We start from the raw sequence: 14463 nt of genomic DNA, 5'->3' as shown, positions 1-14463 counted from the left end.
AATGTCGGAACGGAACGCACTCAACGCTACAGACACCAAGCCGCTTATAGTTGCCCGATACGCCATAGCTTTCGCTCTCTAAAAGGCAGGGTACATCCCCCGGCCGCAAAAATAATTAGCAAATACCGCCCAAAAACTCGAACCAAAATAATATGGACTCCCCCACAGTCAGGCCTCCCAGGAACCAAAAAGGCCAACAACACAACCCGAGAGCAAACTATCGGGGCAGGACCAGACGCGTTCCCAAACCACGGGGCCAGCTCAGCGAGGGACCATCTACTCACTTTTAGTGAAATCACGACTTTCTATCAAAGGAGCAGATTGGAATATCCCTCTCCCAACCCTACGCTCACGCAAGAGCAAGCAACCATCTCAGGCAGCTCCAAACGCACACATTCCCATGCCCCGCAATACTAGCCAAAATTCGTCCAGATATATACTCTGCAGAACGCAAAAGCTGCAGAGAGTAGGCTAACCTTAACCACATCATGTGGGCCTACAGTAAGAACCCTTTCAGCGGAATAACCACAGAGGAGCAGTGGGAGACCGCGCTGCGCAGCTCGGACCTGTGGCAGCAAAAGTTGCTCACAGAGAGAGCTGACCAGGTCGCCGAGAACCGAGATCAAGGCCCAAGCGACAGTAGCCCACCTGCGCCAGAAGGGAGCCTTCCTCTTCAATGACTCTATAAATAAAGTTTATTCCCTCTCTCTCGTTCTCTAACTAGGTTTCAACAGTGGTTGAACCACAGCTAATATTTTTGTCGACTGTTTCATAGCACAGCTCTTTGGCGTCAGTTTCTGCGTTTCGCGGCGTCGCCGTCGTTTCTCGTAACCAGCAGTGGACGCCTTAGTCGCGCTTTAAGAAGCTGCGAAACCAATGGAGCGGGAGCTTGGAAAGCAGATCGAAGGCGCATAACTGCCCTCTTGGAAGAGTGGACACCTCAATCGTGCTTTACGCTATGCTACGTGGCGGTAGTGACACATGAGCGCTGCATGGGTTGGCGTTGACAACGTTGTGCCAGAAACGCGGCGCTGAAGCCATACGCCGTCGGAATTCATTAAGTTCATTGGCGTTGGCTTTGGAAACGTTTTACAATCCGATAATTTTATCACTTTAAAGGAAGGAAGTGCGCTTAACTGGCTCCCTGGGTCAGTGGACGCCTGAATTGCGCTTTAGGTACGTGGGGTGATGAGAGAGATGTGGGCTGCATGCATTAGAGCTGACAGCGGGGAGCGATTCTCGCGATCAACCATGAACTGCCACCCGCCCCAGAGTGGCAGGGTGGGTGGAGACTATAATGCAGGTATAAAGACAAACAGGAATTTCTTATCACTTATGCGGCAGAACATTCCGTTCCTCTCGCTCGTAACGCCTCCCACGGCTGTGACAACCTCGCAAAATACTTACATAGAGCTCTTCTTTGAAAACAAGACATTGGTGCAGCAAAGTCGAGCATATATCCATCTATTTCTCCGACCACAAAGCTTCCTTCATGAAAATGAAGAACTGTTAGTAGAGTGTTTCTTGAAGAAGGATTAAGTGCGAAAAATAACAAGTTTTCTGTAATTGTACATACATGTCTTGCTCGAATTCTTCGCCTCAATTTATCGAAAAACTTAAACAGCTGATGAGCTGCGCTCAAATTTCGCATTAGGAAGTAGCGTAATCGTCGACATTTTTTTAATGCGTACACATTTTATGGCTACGTTTGCGGTTTCGTGTCATCACAAGTTTTCCCGCACGATTGAGTCCGAATGAATGGGCTTATGCGAAAAAAAAAATGGTACGATCGGAGAGAGCATCGAAAAATCTCGTATGGTAAATTGGGGAGTTGAGGCGGGTTAATTAAATTAGAGCCAGTAATGTCGATAAAGTGGGCGGGGCAGGAGCAAGATTGACGCCAAATTTTAAAACGCCGGAAGTTTGACCCCACGTGACTGGAAGTGTGGGCGGAGCCAACTCGTGGGCCAAATTTGAAAACGAAGCGTGGCGCGAAGTTTGAAAAATTAGATGGGCAACTGATGGAACTTTATAAAGAAAAGGTTGGTTTATGGTTGGTTTATGGGGTTTAACGTCCCAAAGTGACTCAGGGTATGAGGGACGCCGTAGTGAAGGGCTCCGGAAATTTCGACCACCGGGGATTCTTTCACGTGCACTGACATCGCACAGTACACGGGCCTCTAGGATTTCTCCTCCAAAGGAATTCAACCGCCGCGGCCGGGATCTTTATCAAGAAAAGTAATTGTGGTATCGATAAGGTATCGATAGGTGATGATGATGAACTGATCGATAAGAGATCGACTTCTGGTTTTAGGGTCTCGGTTTCCGATCAAGAGTCTCGGTTCACGTGAAAAGTGCGGAAGTTTACGTCGACGTCAACAGGTGTGACATCAAAATGTTTGACGTCTTGTTACGCAATTCTCCAATGTTGGTGCCGCAGTGATCTCTACCGTTTTTTTTTTGTCGTGGCAACACCGCGATTTAGCCCCAGAACGCTTCCTGTTTGAAGAGGGCGCATTTTTTGAGCAAGTAATAACCCCAGGGAAAATGAGCAGCATCGAATACTGGCGTTTCACCTGCATCAGCGCCTTATCAAACACTGCCCGGAATGGTTGCATCAGCGCCTTATCAAACACTGCCCGGAATGGTTAGTTAGTTAGTTAGTTTATGGGGTTTAACGTCCCAAAGCGACTAAGGCTATGAGAGACGCCGTAGTGGAGGGCTCCGGAAATTTCGACCACCTGGGGTTCTTTAACGTGCACTGACATCGCACAGTACACGGGACTCTAGAATTTCTCCTCCAAAGAAATTCGCATGCCACGCTGCCTCATCAAAACCAGCGCGACACCCGCTGTCTGCGCCGGCGCAAACATTTTCATACGCTGCGCCAATGGCAACAGAAGCGCTTTGGGGCTAGTATCGCCATCGGCACCCATGTTTGTTTTGTGGATATACTAGGACCATTTTTTTTTTACGTACACTGACTACACTAGTGTAGCAAGAGTAGCATGGCTCTGTTTTTTTTTTTTTGCGAGTGTAGAAAAAGTGTAGCGCCACCCACCTACACGAACACACTTGTTTGCGTGCAGTAGCACGAGAACAACAGTTTCTACCTGCCTTTCTTTGGAGGTGTAAGCTAGCAGACGAAAAAAGTAGGTGGGCGTTTCAAACGCACAAAACGCCATTTTCTGACGGTGAATGCCGTGAGCGGTCGCAGCGCAGCCTCGTAAGTATGTGAAGTTTGTCCGCCTGCAAGACGGCAACGCTATGGCGGTGCATCCACGCGTCGAAGACAGTGGCAACCTCACCTTCTACGAAGATGAAATTGCTCACACGACTGAAAGTGGGTATTTCAGGCTGTTCAACGCTACTTCGCGTTTAGGTAAGCCGGTATCGACGCTGAGCGACACCCGTAAGAAATGTAGGCACTTTGCATACGTGGCCACCTGCGTAATCCATGTATGCTAGTGCGAAGCTTCATACGCTTACAGTTACAGTATCGTCCTTCACGTCTGTGTATTAACACGGTGGCGTCTCAAAGTGTTCGGTGAGCCCGCTGGCTGAGAGCTCAGAGACGGCCGTCGAATGTTGCTCCCGATATACGGCGGAACGCCCTCTTTAACGTGGCTCAGAACGCTGTTCCCGTGCGAAAGAAGTGTAGATGCTTTGTGCTTCGCTAGAAAAACTCATCGTCGACATACATCTCACTATTACGCACGCGTAAATATGCTCCATGCATCCCCTGAGCAAGTCCACCGCAGTGGCTCAGTGGTTATGGTGCTCGGCTGCTGACCCGGAAGACGCGGGGTCGATCCCGACTCGGCGGTGGAATTTCGATGGAGGCGAGTAGACAGAAGTGAAATGAAACGGCGGGAAGAACATACGCGTGCCGCACCAACCGCTTCTGCTGAAGCGATGACGGCGGCTATGGAAGGGGCGCGCACGCGAACGACCGATTACACTATCAACAGCGCTCGATCAGAGACGAAAATATCAATGATTGCGGAAGCGTCATCACAGTGCACTGATACAACGAATCCTGTTAATTTGCTGGGGATGGGGCTGCTCACCCGACAGACAAGGGTTCGATCCCGGTCGCAGCGGTCGCGCTTCGACGCAGGTGAAACGTTCGAGACCCGTGCACAGTGCGACGTGAGTGCATGTTAAAGAAAGCTCGGTGGTCAAAATTATCCACAGCCCTGCACAACGGTGTTCTTCGCTGCCTGAGTCGCTTCGGTATGTTAAACCCCACTAACCAAATCAAACCGGACCTATGCCGGCGGAATGAAACACTGTTCGGAATTCGTACTAATAGCAGGGCGTGTCTTCGTGATCCATCATCGCATAGCGGCGCTGAAACTCTTGGCGAACTTAGTGAACGCTAAGGTTGTTATACCAAGAAAACCGTAGGGAAGAGCTCGTGTTGGCGTGACTACATCCATGACTTCTTATAACTGTGTATGGGGAACGAAATCAAACTAGCTGTATCACTCCCGGTGGACACCTCCACCGCACCATGCGGAAAAAAATGGAATGAAGGGATACGTGATGGAAAGAAGCAAATAATAAAGAGCAGCCGTAGTGGAGGGCTGCATGTTTTTGGTTTGGCGATACCCCTACTCAAAGAAATCGAAAAATTGGTTTTTATAGGAATGGAAATGTTGCAGTAATTGTCTCACATCTCGGTGGACACCAAAACTACGCCGTAAGGAAAGGGAGGATGGTGGAAGCGAAAGAAGAAAGACTTGCCGTGTTGGAGGGCTCGGCATAACTAGACCGCATGGGGATCTTTAACCTTCACTTACAAAGAGAAATAGAGGTGCCGTAGTGGAGGTCTCCGGAATAATTTCGGCCGCCTGGGGATCTTTAACCTGCACTGACATCGCGCAGCACGCAGGCGCTTTTTGTATTTCGCCTCCACCAAAACGCGGATGCCGCAGATAGGTTCGAACCCAGGAACTCCGTCTCAGTAGCCTCGAACGTCTAACCACTGAGCCACCGAGGAGAATCCAACCACCTTAAGTCGCCTGAAACGGTGTTGGAGGAAATATGAAGCTGGCCAGCGTTTCCCCGGAACACGAGGAGGTGCTGCTCACTACCGCAAAGAAGGGAGCAGACAGAAGCCACTGGGGCCCTCGACTACGGGCCCCACCCGCAACAGCTGTAGCCAGCACTTCTGCCAATAAATGTTTAATCGCTTTTTCGACCACCCGTTGTTTGTTATGTGGATGCTACGCCATACAAGCCCCTAACTGTTATCACCTCTGTTGAAATGCGGCTGTATCACCTCTGTTGAAATACGGCTGTAGAGGCCTTATTTTGATTCCGCGTTATGGGCGCTTAACGTTCCAAAGCGACGCCGTACTGACGGGCTCCGGAAATTTTGACCACATGGGGTACTTTAACGTGCACTGTACACGGGCCTCTAGAATTTCGGCTCCATCGAAATTCGACTGACGCAGCCGAGATCAAACCCGAGTCTTCTGGGCCAGCAGCCGAGCACCATAATCCCTGAGCCAGCGCGGCCGGGCACCCGTGCACTTTGCGTCGTTTTAAAAAGTTAGCAGCGATAAGCAGTGCTAGCGAACGTACTCCGAATTTGGTTAACCACGCAAATCGGCTATAGTTTTTTAATTACTACCTACAACCAACAGCAACAATGCGAAGGCACATGATTGTTAGTCTGGTAGAGTTTCTATACTCGTAGAAATGCTTTATGTGGCTATGCAGTAGAAGGCAAGCGCATGCGCCGCCAGCTTAAACGCTTATCTCTCTAGCTCATGAGCGCGTGGTAGGAGCGTACTTGTAGAAGCCTTTCGCTTCGTCCTCGTAGCTTCCACTGCATAGCTACAGAAAGCTTTCCCAGTGTAGCGGGCATAGAGTTAATATAAGTAGGGGGTGCGCCCGGCGCCAAGGATTGCCGCCACAGCGCGGTATGAAGCCGTTCAAACAAGAATCGCGGTGATAGCGCCAGATGGCGCCACTTGTCCGCGAGGTGGCCGAAAATATGGTTTGGTTTCACGGGGGTTTCCCGAAGCGGCTCAGGCTGTGAGGGACGCCGTAGTGAAGGGCTCAGGAAATTTCGTTCACCTGGGGTTCTTTCACGTGCACTGACATCGCACAGCAGAATTTCGCCTCCACCGCAATTTGACCGCCGCGGCCGGGATCGAACACGCGCCTTTCGGGTCAGCAGCCAAACGCCATATCCACTGAACCACCGCGGCGTATCCGGGATTATGTGTCTCACTTAAGTTACCACATGCCGCTACTCGCTACCCTGCGCGACGGGAGAGAGCACGCGCGTGATTAAATGCCAGTTACCTGAAAAACTGCACTTTGTTTATGGCGACAGAACATGGGTCAACACGCTTGCATTCCTGCAGCGGAATAATGTAGGCGCAGCACGGTTTAGACCACTGCTATATTTTTTGAACGTGCTTAGAGCTTCAATAGCATTTTTCCTTTCGCCTCCATTTAGAAACAGCTGTGGTGTCTCGCTTCTCCCACGCCTTCGTGCTTATGAGCCGAACGCCGTCCAAGACGCTGTCACGGTGGTGACGGCTTTTCACTAAAAATTTAGAACGTTGACATAAAGCAACCGCGAGCAGCGTAGGACTTGGTATTAAAAAAAAAAAAGAAACCCTCGTAGCGTCTACTTTTTAAATTCAGCGACGCGCTCCAGTTATGGAAGTTTATCAGGTGTGGTGCGCAGTTAGTAACTTCGCGTAATGCTGAACGATGTGCTTCACCAAAGCAGCAGAGCGTGAAGGTCCTCTGCTTTTTCTGCTGTTGCTTGAGAGGATACGGCGAGAATCGGGCATTTTTTTTTTTTTCTCGTAGGTGAGTACATTTCTGACGGAAATAGCGGCGTCTCAATCCGCGTAAATTTTGCCGTAAATTAGAGATGCTTGAGCGTGTCTGTGAATAACGGCAGGTCGAAACATTTCTTGCGAAAAATGCCGAAGTAGATGCACTGCAACGGTGAATGCTCTCAGAAAACATCGTAATCAAAATGAGGTATTAGTATGCGGGTTTCAAGTCCATACTGGCTATGAGCGACGCCGTAGTAGAGGGCTGGGGAATAAGTAGGCCACGGGCGTTTAGGATTTCGCCTCTACCAAAATACGGCTCCCGTGGCCTGGCATCTGATCCGCGATCTGGTGATCTGGCCAAAGCCACTGGGACACTACGGCGATTTGTGATAATGAAAAGGACCTTATCATTATGAATTTCAAGGCGTTCTACAGTGCTCGCAGACACTTGTTTTTTAACCCATGCGCACGACACACCGACATGTGCGAAAAGTGCGTGCGATTCGCTGCGGCGCGTCGTTGCGCAGCTCGTCGCATGCGTCCAACCTGCTGGATGCCAACGACGAGCCGCATGCGACAAACGCAACGACGGGAAGCAGGAGCCAATGCGAGCGCAGAGAGCGGCAGCGTCATGATGACGTAGAGCGCGATGCTCGGGGCCGAGCCATCCCGTCTGCCGGTGTCATAAAAACGAGCTAAAGTGTGTTCTTGACTTAAATAATAAACCCTCGGATGAGAAATGTGAAAGAATATGTCATTTTTGAGGATCGCTGACCAATACTGAGCTGCTGCTAAAGGTAACGACTGCGATACAAGCAAACTTCTTTCCACAACCGCTTCGCAGCTGCCGCTGGCCGGCTCGCCTGGCGCCCACTCGCTTCGCTGCCGAAGGCGTCGCGGAAATTGACCATATTATTACTTTATTGTGAGATCATGCTGTTGACAGTAGAGCGATGTGTGGAGTAGGCCTTTTATTATAGCTCAGGCGACTTCCGAAGCGCCGGCCGCTGCGTCTTCGATACGAAAGGGGCTATAGGCCTAGCGACGACCACGGCAGCCAGGTAGTAGCAGAGCTCGTCGCCCAGAGCGCCCGCGAGCGGTGCCGTTGCCGAAAGCTCGCAACATAAGCAGGCATGCTTTGTCGCTGCTCGAGCAGACTTTCTGATAACAAGGCAATCTTGTATTTTCTTGGGATATTTGTACACGATCACAAGCAGCGCTGAGGCACCGCTGCACGGCGGCGAAGTGTGACAGCGGTTGTGGGCGGAGCTTGGGTAGAGCGGCGCAGCGATGCTCACCGCTCCGTGTGTCCCTGCTTGCTGTGGGATGGCAGATCGCACGCGACGATCGGTGCGGCGCGTCGGCGAAGTTGTCGCACATGTGTTCCCTGCTTAAGAACGAACGCTACCAGAGGCGCGTTCGCTGCGATCAGTGCTCGCAGACACTTGTTCTTTAACCCATGCGTATGTCACACCAAGCTTACGAACGCTAGCAGAGGCGCGTTTGCTGTTTGCAATGCTAGTTTGAGTACGAACCGCGTCGAGCTATAAGGAATCTTACCTGAGGGGAAACGCTTTCCTTCCAGCCGCTCTCGTGGTGTGCACCTCTGAGTTGAGCGACGCTCTGTCTCATTTGCTGGTCTCCTTACAGGAAGTGGGGTCATTGTAAACTTGGACGCAACTATACACGCGTTCCAAAATTTACTCGTAGCAAACCTGCACAACGCCTAGACGCCGACGATTCACCGCCGACTTCGCGGCTGAGAAGGCGAGAGAGAGCGGGTGAGGGTTGGGGCATGCACACTACTCCTGCTGAGGGAGGGAGCGGTGTCTGGTAGGCTGTTCCCCTTGGTGCTCACCAACCCCTCCTCTGCGCATTTACGAGTAGCGTGTTGGTGCTTTCTTTGTTTTTACTGTGTGTTTCTTGCTCTAGCTGCCCGCATCTGTGCCGCGTTCCATGTACGAAGCTGCCCCTCGGCTGCGTTTGTGTGCACCCTCCAAGAGCCTTTGCCTTTAAACTGTTAATAGTGCCGGCATCCAAGGTCCTCCTTGTATCAGATGTGGCTATCAAGCAAGCGGCCTGATAACATGTCAACGCCCCTTCTTCCTTTCCCTTTCCCTCGCTGCAGCCGCAGCTATAAATCTATGCGCAATAAAGGACCGGGGGTCTTTTCTGGCCTAGCTACTGATGTGTCGCGTCTCTGCATGAAGCGATCGATACATGGTGTCAGAAGTGGCCCGGTGTGCCCAGCTGGATTATTCAAGCAGCCGAAGCAATGGACATCGTGAAACCGCCGGGACCACTGCAGTTGACTGGGAATGTCAGAAGAAACTGGCTAATATTCAAGCAGAAGCTGCAACTGTTCCTGACAGCGACGTCGACCGCCACCCCAAAGTCAGCAGCAGTCAAAGCAGCGATCCTTCTAAGCGCTGCCGGCGACGAGGCACTGGACATCTACAACAACTTCAGCTACGCGAAAGATGAGTGCAAAGATGATTACGACACGCTGCTCAAGAAATTTGACAGTTACTTCGACGGAAAAGAAAACGAAGTCTACGAGAGGCATGTATTTCGTATGCGGGTACAAGGTGAGTCCGAGCCATTTGAGCCCTTTGCACGAGACCTCAGAACGCAAGCTAAGCTCTGCAATTTTGGTGGCCTTGAAGAATCCATGGTACGAGACCAGATTGTTTTCGGCACTAATAGTACCCCGCTCAGAGAAAAAATGCTACGAGATAAGAGTCTCACATTGCAGAAAGCAGAAGAGATGTGTAAGGCAGCGGAGACTGCCGCGCAGCAAAATGCTACCTGGTCCAAAGGCGACGTCCACATTGACTACGCCGTAAGAAACCAGCCTGGTAAAGAAAGGCGGATTCGATGCAAGCAGTGCAACCAGGCGCACGCGCCGCGACAGTGTCCAGCTTACGGGAAGCGCTGCTACACTTGCAAAAGAATGAATCATTTCTCGTTGTGCCGCAGAAGTCGCCAAGTCAACCAAGTACAGGAAGAGGTGGAAAGCGATGAAAACTTCCAAGTTTTGGACGTCAGCATATGTAGTGTCAACAGGCAAGCAGGGCTAGATTGGACAATGCACGGCCAGATTGCCGGATGCGTCATCAGTTTCAAAGTTGACACGGGCTCCCAGGCAAACCTTCTTCCCCTCAGCATCTTTCGACGCATCTGCAGTACAACGCCCCTGCGCAAGAGTACAGCGGTTCTTACTGCCTACAATGGCAGCGTTATCAAGCACGTGGGTGTCGCCACAGCATCACTGCTCCTGAACAAAGCGAAGCACGAGACGAATTTTTTTATCCTGAAAAAAGGCCGACAAGCAATCCTTGGCTTTAACACATGCCTGCAATTTGGCCTCATTCCATCAGTTGTCGATGCCGTTAACATGCAGGATGGGCATGAAACACCAGAGCAAACGGCCCCGCACCTTTTCAGTGGAACCGGCTGCGTCAAACGACACTACAAGATGGTCCTGCGGCCCGGTGCGGTTCCAGTCGTACAACCAGCTAGGAGGGTACCCTTCTCCCTAAGGGAACCACTACGTGAAGAGCTCAATCGCATGGAGAAGGCGTCCATCATCAAAAGGGTAGACGAGCCCACCGAATGGGTGAGTCCCTTGGTCATAGTTCGCAAAAAGAATGGAAGCCTCCGGGTGTGCATGGACCCAAGAGAAATTAACAAGCACATCATGCGTGAGCACTACCCTATGCCCGGACGTGAAGACATTGAGTGCGAATTGTCAGGGGCGCGACTGTTTTCCCGCCTTGACGCAAACTCCGGCTTCCACCAAATACCGTTAGATGAGGCCACGTCGCGAATATGCACGTTTGCGACTCCGTTCGGCCGCTACAGATTCCTTCGGCTCCCTTTCGGTATTTCGTCTGCTAGTGAGGTCTTCCAGAAGACGCTCGCAGAGATCTTCGACGGCCTGCCAGGGGTTCATGTATATGTTGACGACGTGCTAATCTTTGGCAACAGCAAACAGCAGCATGATGAGCGCTTGCGAGCAGCACTGAGAAGGGCAGAGGAAGCTGGTCTTACGTTCAACCGTGAGAAGTGTGCCTTCGGTGTGAAGGAAATAACATTTCTTGGAGACGTCATCAGTGAACATGGCATACTGCCGAGTTCTGATCTAATTTCAAACATTCAAGCTATGCCACACCCGAATGACAAAAGTGCAGTCCGCAGAATGCTTGGAGTCGTTAACTATTTCCGCAAGTACGTGCCTCGACTGAGCGATAAAACGGCCCTACTTCGCAGCTTGGTGAAGGAGAACGTCGTTTTTGACTGGAGTTCGGCTCATGAGCGTGAGTGGAAAGAGGTCTGCGAAGCATTAACAACGCCTCCTGTGCTGGCCTTCTTCGACGCGAAGAAAGAAACCAAAATTTCGGCTGACGCATCTGGGCTAGGGTTAGGCGCAGCATTGTTGCAGAAGCATGGCAGTGAGTGGCGCCCAGTCATGTACGCTTCGCGAGCGCTCACCGATAGCGAAACACGGTACTCGCAAATCGAGAAAGAAACCCTGGGCATTGTTTTCGCATGTGAAAAGTTTCACCAGCTGGTATATGGCCGCAAGATTGTCATTGAAACGGATCACAGACCTTTGCTGGCAATCGCGAAAAAGGCAATCGGAGATATGCCACCAAGGCTGCAGCGTTTCTTTATTCGTCTTCTTCGTTATGACTACGAACTCCAGTTTGTTCCGGGCAAGGACCTGCTGTTGGCGGACATGCTGTCCCGTGCTCCTGCCGTCCGTGCCGTCCTGGAGTCAACCGAAGATGTCGACGTTCATGCTGTACAGGTCCTCTCAAGCAAGCATAGTAAGCACACCAACAAAACGGCGCCTGCAAAGTGAGACTTTAGCGGATCCATACTTGAGCAAAGTCTTGGAGCAGGTGGCACAAGGAACTAAGATTGAAGGAGAGTTAAAGCCATTTGCAGCAGAACTATCGGAAATTGATGGAATACTGCTGAAAGGATGCAAAATTGTCGTACCGAAGACAATGAGAGTGGAGATGCTGCAGAAGTTGCACGCGGGACATCTTGGGCTGAATAAAAGTAAAGCCAGAGCTCGGGGCCTGATCTTCTGGCCAGGAATGGGCAGTGCCATTGAAACGCTCATTCGCAAATGCAGCGTCGAACAGGAGCGCCCGGTAGTCAAGCACCGCCAGTCGTCCAAGGGCAAACTACTGCCTCCACTGCAGCAAGGAGACACGGTGCGGGTTCGTGACGACCGCCAATGGTCGCGCAAAGCGATGGTTCTCCAGAAGGTGGCTCCCCGATCCCACATCGTGAGAATGGACAACGACCGTCTTCTAAGGCGTAATAGGCAACATCTGCTGCGAACCCAAGAGCACTACAACGTCATGGATGACAGCGACGACGACGTGGACATCCGCTCCGAGGCTACAAGAACTTCAAGTCCTGGTACCGCCGATGACCAGGGTGAGCCACGTGATGGACTTGCCACAAGCACTCGGCTCACAGCATCAGGTGCAGCTGGTGGATCAAGCATGGACTTGCCACGTGATGGACTTGCCACAAGCACGCAGCTCACAGCATCAGGTGCAGCTGCTGGATCAACCATGCCAGCCATTCCACGCAGGACAACCCGGCCACGCATGGAACCTAAACGGCTGACTTATGATCACAAGTTTCGGAAAATTTCTTAGAGCATTGTCAAAACTGATCTTTTCACAGAGGAAAGAAGATGTATCAGATGTGGCTATCAAGCAAGCGGCCTGATAACATGTCAACGCCCCTTCTTCCTTTCCCTTTCCCTCGCTGCAGCCGCAGCTATAAATCTATGCGCAATAAAGGACCGGGGTCTTTTCTGGCCTAGCTACTGATGTGTCGCGTCTCTGCATGAAGCGATCGATACACTCCTGAATTCGTTTTAAACCATGAGCTGCTTGTCAGACGCATTCAGCAGCCAATCATGTGCACAGCTCCCCCAACCACAGATAGCTCGGTGCCGCGACCCACCGCATGCGTGCTACTCGTGCCTCGTTCATGTTGCCAAATTCATTGCCATCGGGTGGGACGCGGTGTCGTAGGGCGCTGCTAAATGCTTTGAAACGCCACTCGGACGTTCTGTGCGTTTCTGTATTGCCGTTATAGGTTTGGTGTGGTTTATTGGGGTTTAACATCCCAAAGCAACTGAGGCTATGAGGGACGCCGTAGTGAAGGGCTCCGGAAATTTCGACCACCTGGGGTTCTAGTTGACAGGCAAGGAAGCAGTCAGCGTGGGTTAACGCCTAGGAATTGAAAATTGGTTTTTAACAGCGATTCTCTTTATGCCCGAGGTTGTTCCGTTAGTCGTGCGCAACGGTGGCTGTGTGCACCTTTGCGCATATAACTGTCCCCTGGTGACATATAACTGTCCCCTCACAAAAATTTTTAGTAACATTCTTTAGAAAGTCTTTCGACAATTGTTAATAGAACCTATCAACATTGAATAGAAAGTCTTTTAAACGCCTTTGTACATTGTAGTAACAACCTATCAACCGTCTTCCGACAATTGGCCACCGATATCCAAAAGACTCAAGTACATAGAAAGTCTTTATACTTCCTATCATCCCCTTATCGAGTTTGTATACACTTCCTACTGACCCCTTACCGACAATGTCTACCAACACCCTATTAACGGTCTTTCGACAATTGGCCACCGTTATCCAAAAGACTCAAGTACATAGAAAGTCTTTATACTTCCTATCATCCCCTTATCGAGTTTGTATACACTTCCTACTGACCCCTTACCGACAATGTCTACCAACGCCCTATCAACGGTCTTCCGACAATTGGCCACCGTTATTCAAAAGACTCAAGTACGAAGAAAGTATAATTCCTACATCAACTTTTGGAAAAGTGTATGTTAACTACACAGTACAACACTTTTACCAACATAGTTTTATCACTTCAAAATCATTTTGTGAACACTATCCTGGAGTGCTTAAAGAATAATAGAAGCAAAATGCAAATTATTACATTTATTGTGCACAAGTGTACATACGCGCTACAACACATGCATGATGCATCAAAATATTTTATGGAGAACAATAGAGGAACAGAATATTGCCTTCGGCACGCTTCCCCTCAGTTCCCTCTGAGTAACAATGACTGACACACAGCAATTGAAAAACATAACAGGTTTTAATTCACGATGTTTCGGCTGGAGGACCAGCCTTTTTCGAGTATAGTATAGCATTCGAAACAAAAGCTGTGCGCTTCAAATGCTGTAGTACACTTGAAAACGACTGGCCCTCCAACCAAAACATCGTCAATTAAATCCCGTTAGGTTTTTCTTACATATATACGAGGTGTTTCAGGGAAGACTAAGTAATTTTCAAAAAACAGGTATTTTGAGATGAATGTATGGCTTTTTCAGCATAGTATTACCAGTGTTGGCAGGCACCAGAAAACTTGTGAAGAGTCTTACGTAATAAGCTGGTTAGCTAATTTTTATTAATGAACCTTTTCACTATCAGAAACTTTGTTAAAACATTAAGTTGGGCTAGTTGGTAACGGCTTGAAGGAATCATACTCTTAGCGGTAAGAACACACACAACACCAAGACACACACACACAGGACACCCGCTAGACTTCAACTATCTTTACTGGACACTTGTACGACATAAAT

General features: G+C 50.1%; 1 protein-coding gene across 3 annotated transcripts in view; it reads right to left on the bottom strand.

The window, feature by feature from the left end:
• LOC149362492 (uncharacterized) overlaps window positions 1-8603 on the bottom strand; it is a 71973-nt gene extending 63370 nt beyond the window's left edge. Inside the window, exon 1 of one of the 3 annotated variants that reach the window (XM_089573082.1) lies at window positions 8373-8603. In XM_089573082.1, coding sequence (XP_089429208.1) covers window positions 8373-8475 — 103 coding nt within the window. In that variant the 5' untranslated portion in view covers window positions 8476-8603. Of the gene's footprint in view, window positions 1-6321; window positions 6333-8372 lie in introns of those variants that run through there. The other 2 variants (XM_089573083.1, XM_089573084.1) reach the window with 2 other exon arrangements.
• Between the last annotated feature and the right edge of the window lie 5860 nt (window positions 8604-14463).

This window comes from Amblyomma mixtum, chromosome 2, assembly GCF_055824585.1.
Source record: "Amblyomma mixtum isolate Tamu chromosome 2, ASM5582458v1, whole genome shotgun sequence".
Classification (NCBI taxonomy): Eukaryota; Metazoa; Arthropoda; class Arachnida; order Ixodida; family Ixodidae; genus Amblyomma; species Amblyomma mixtum.
The sequence above is the reverse complement of the archived record's forward strand: the minus strand, read 5'-3'. Positions and strand labels throughout refer to the sequence as shown.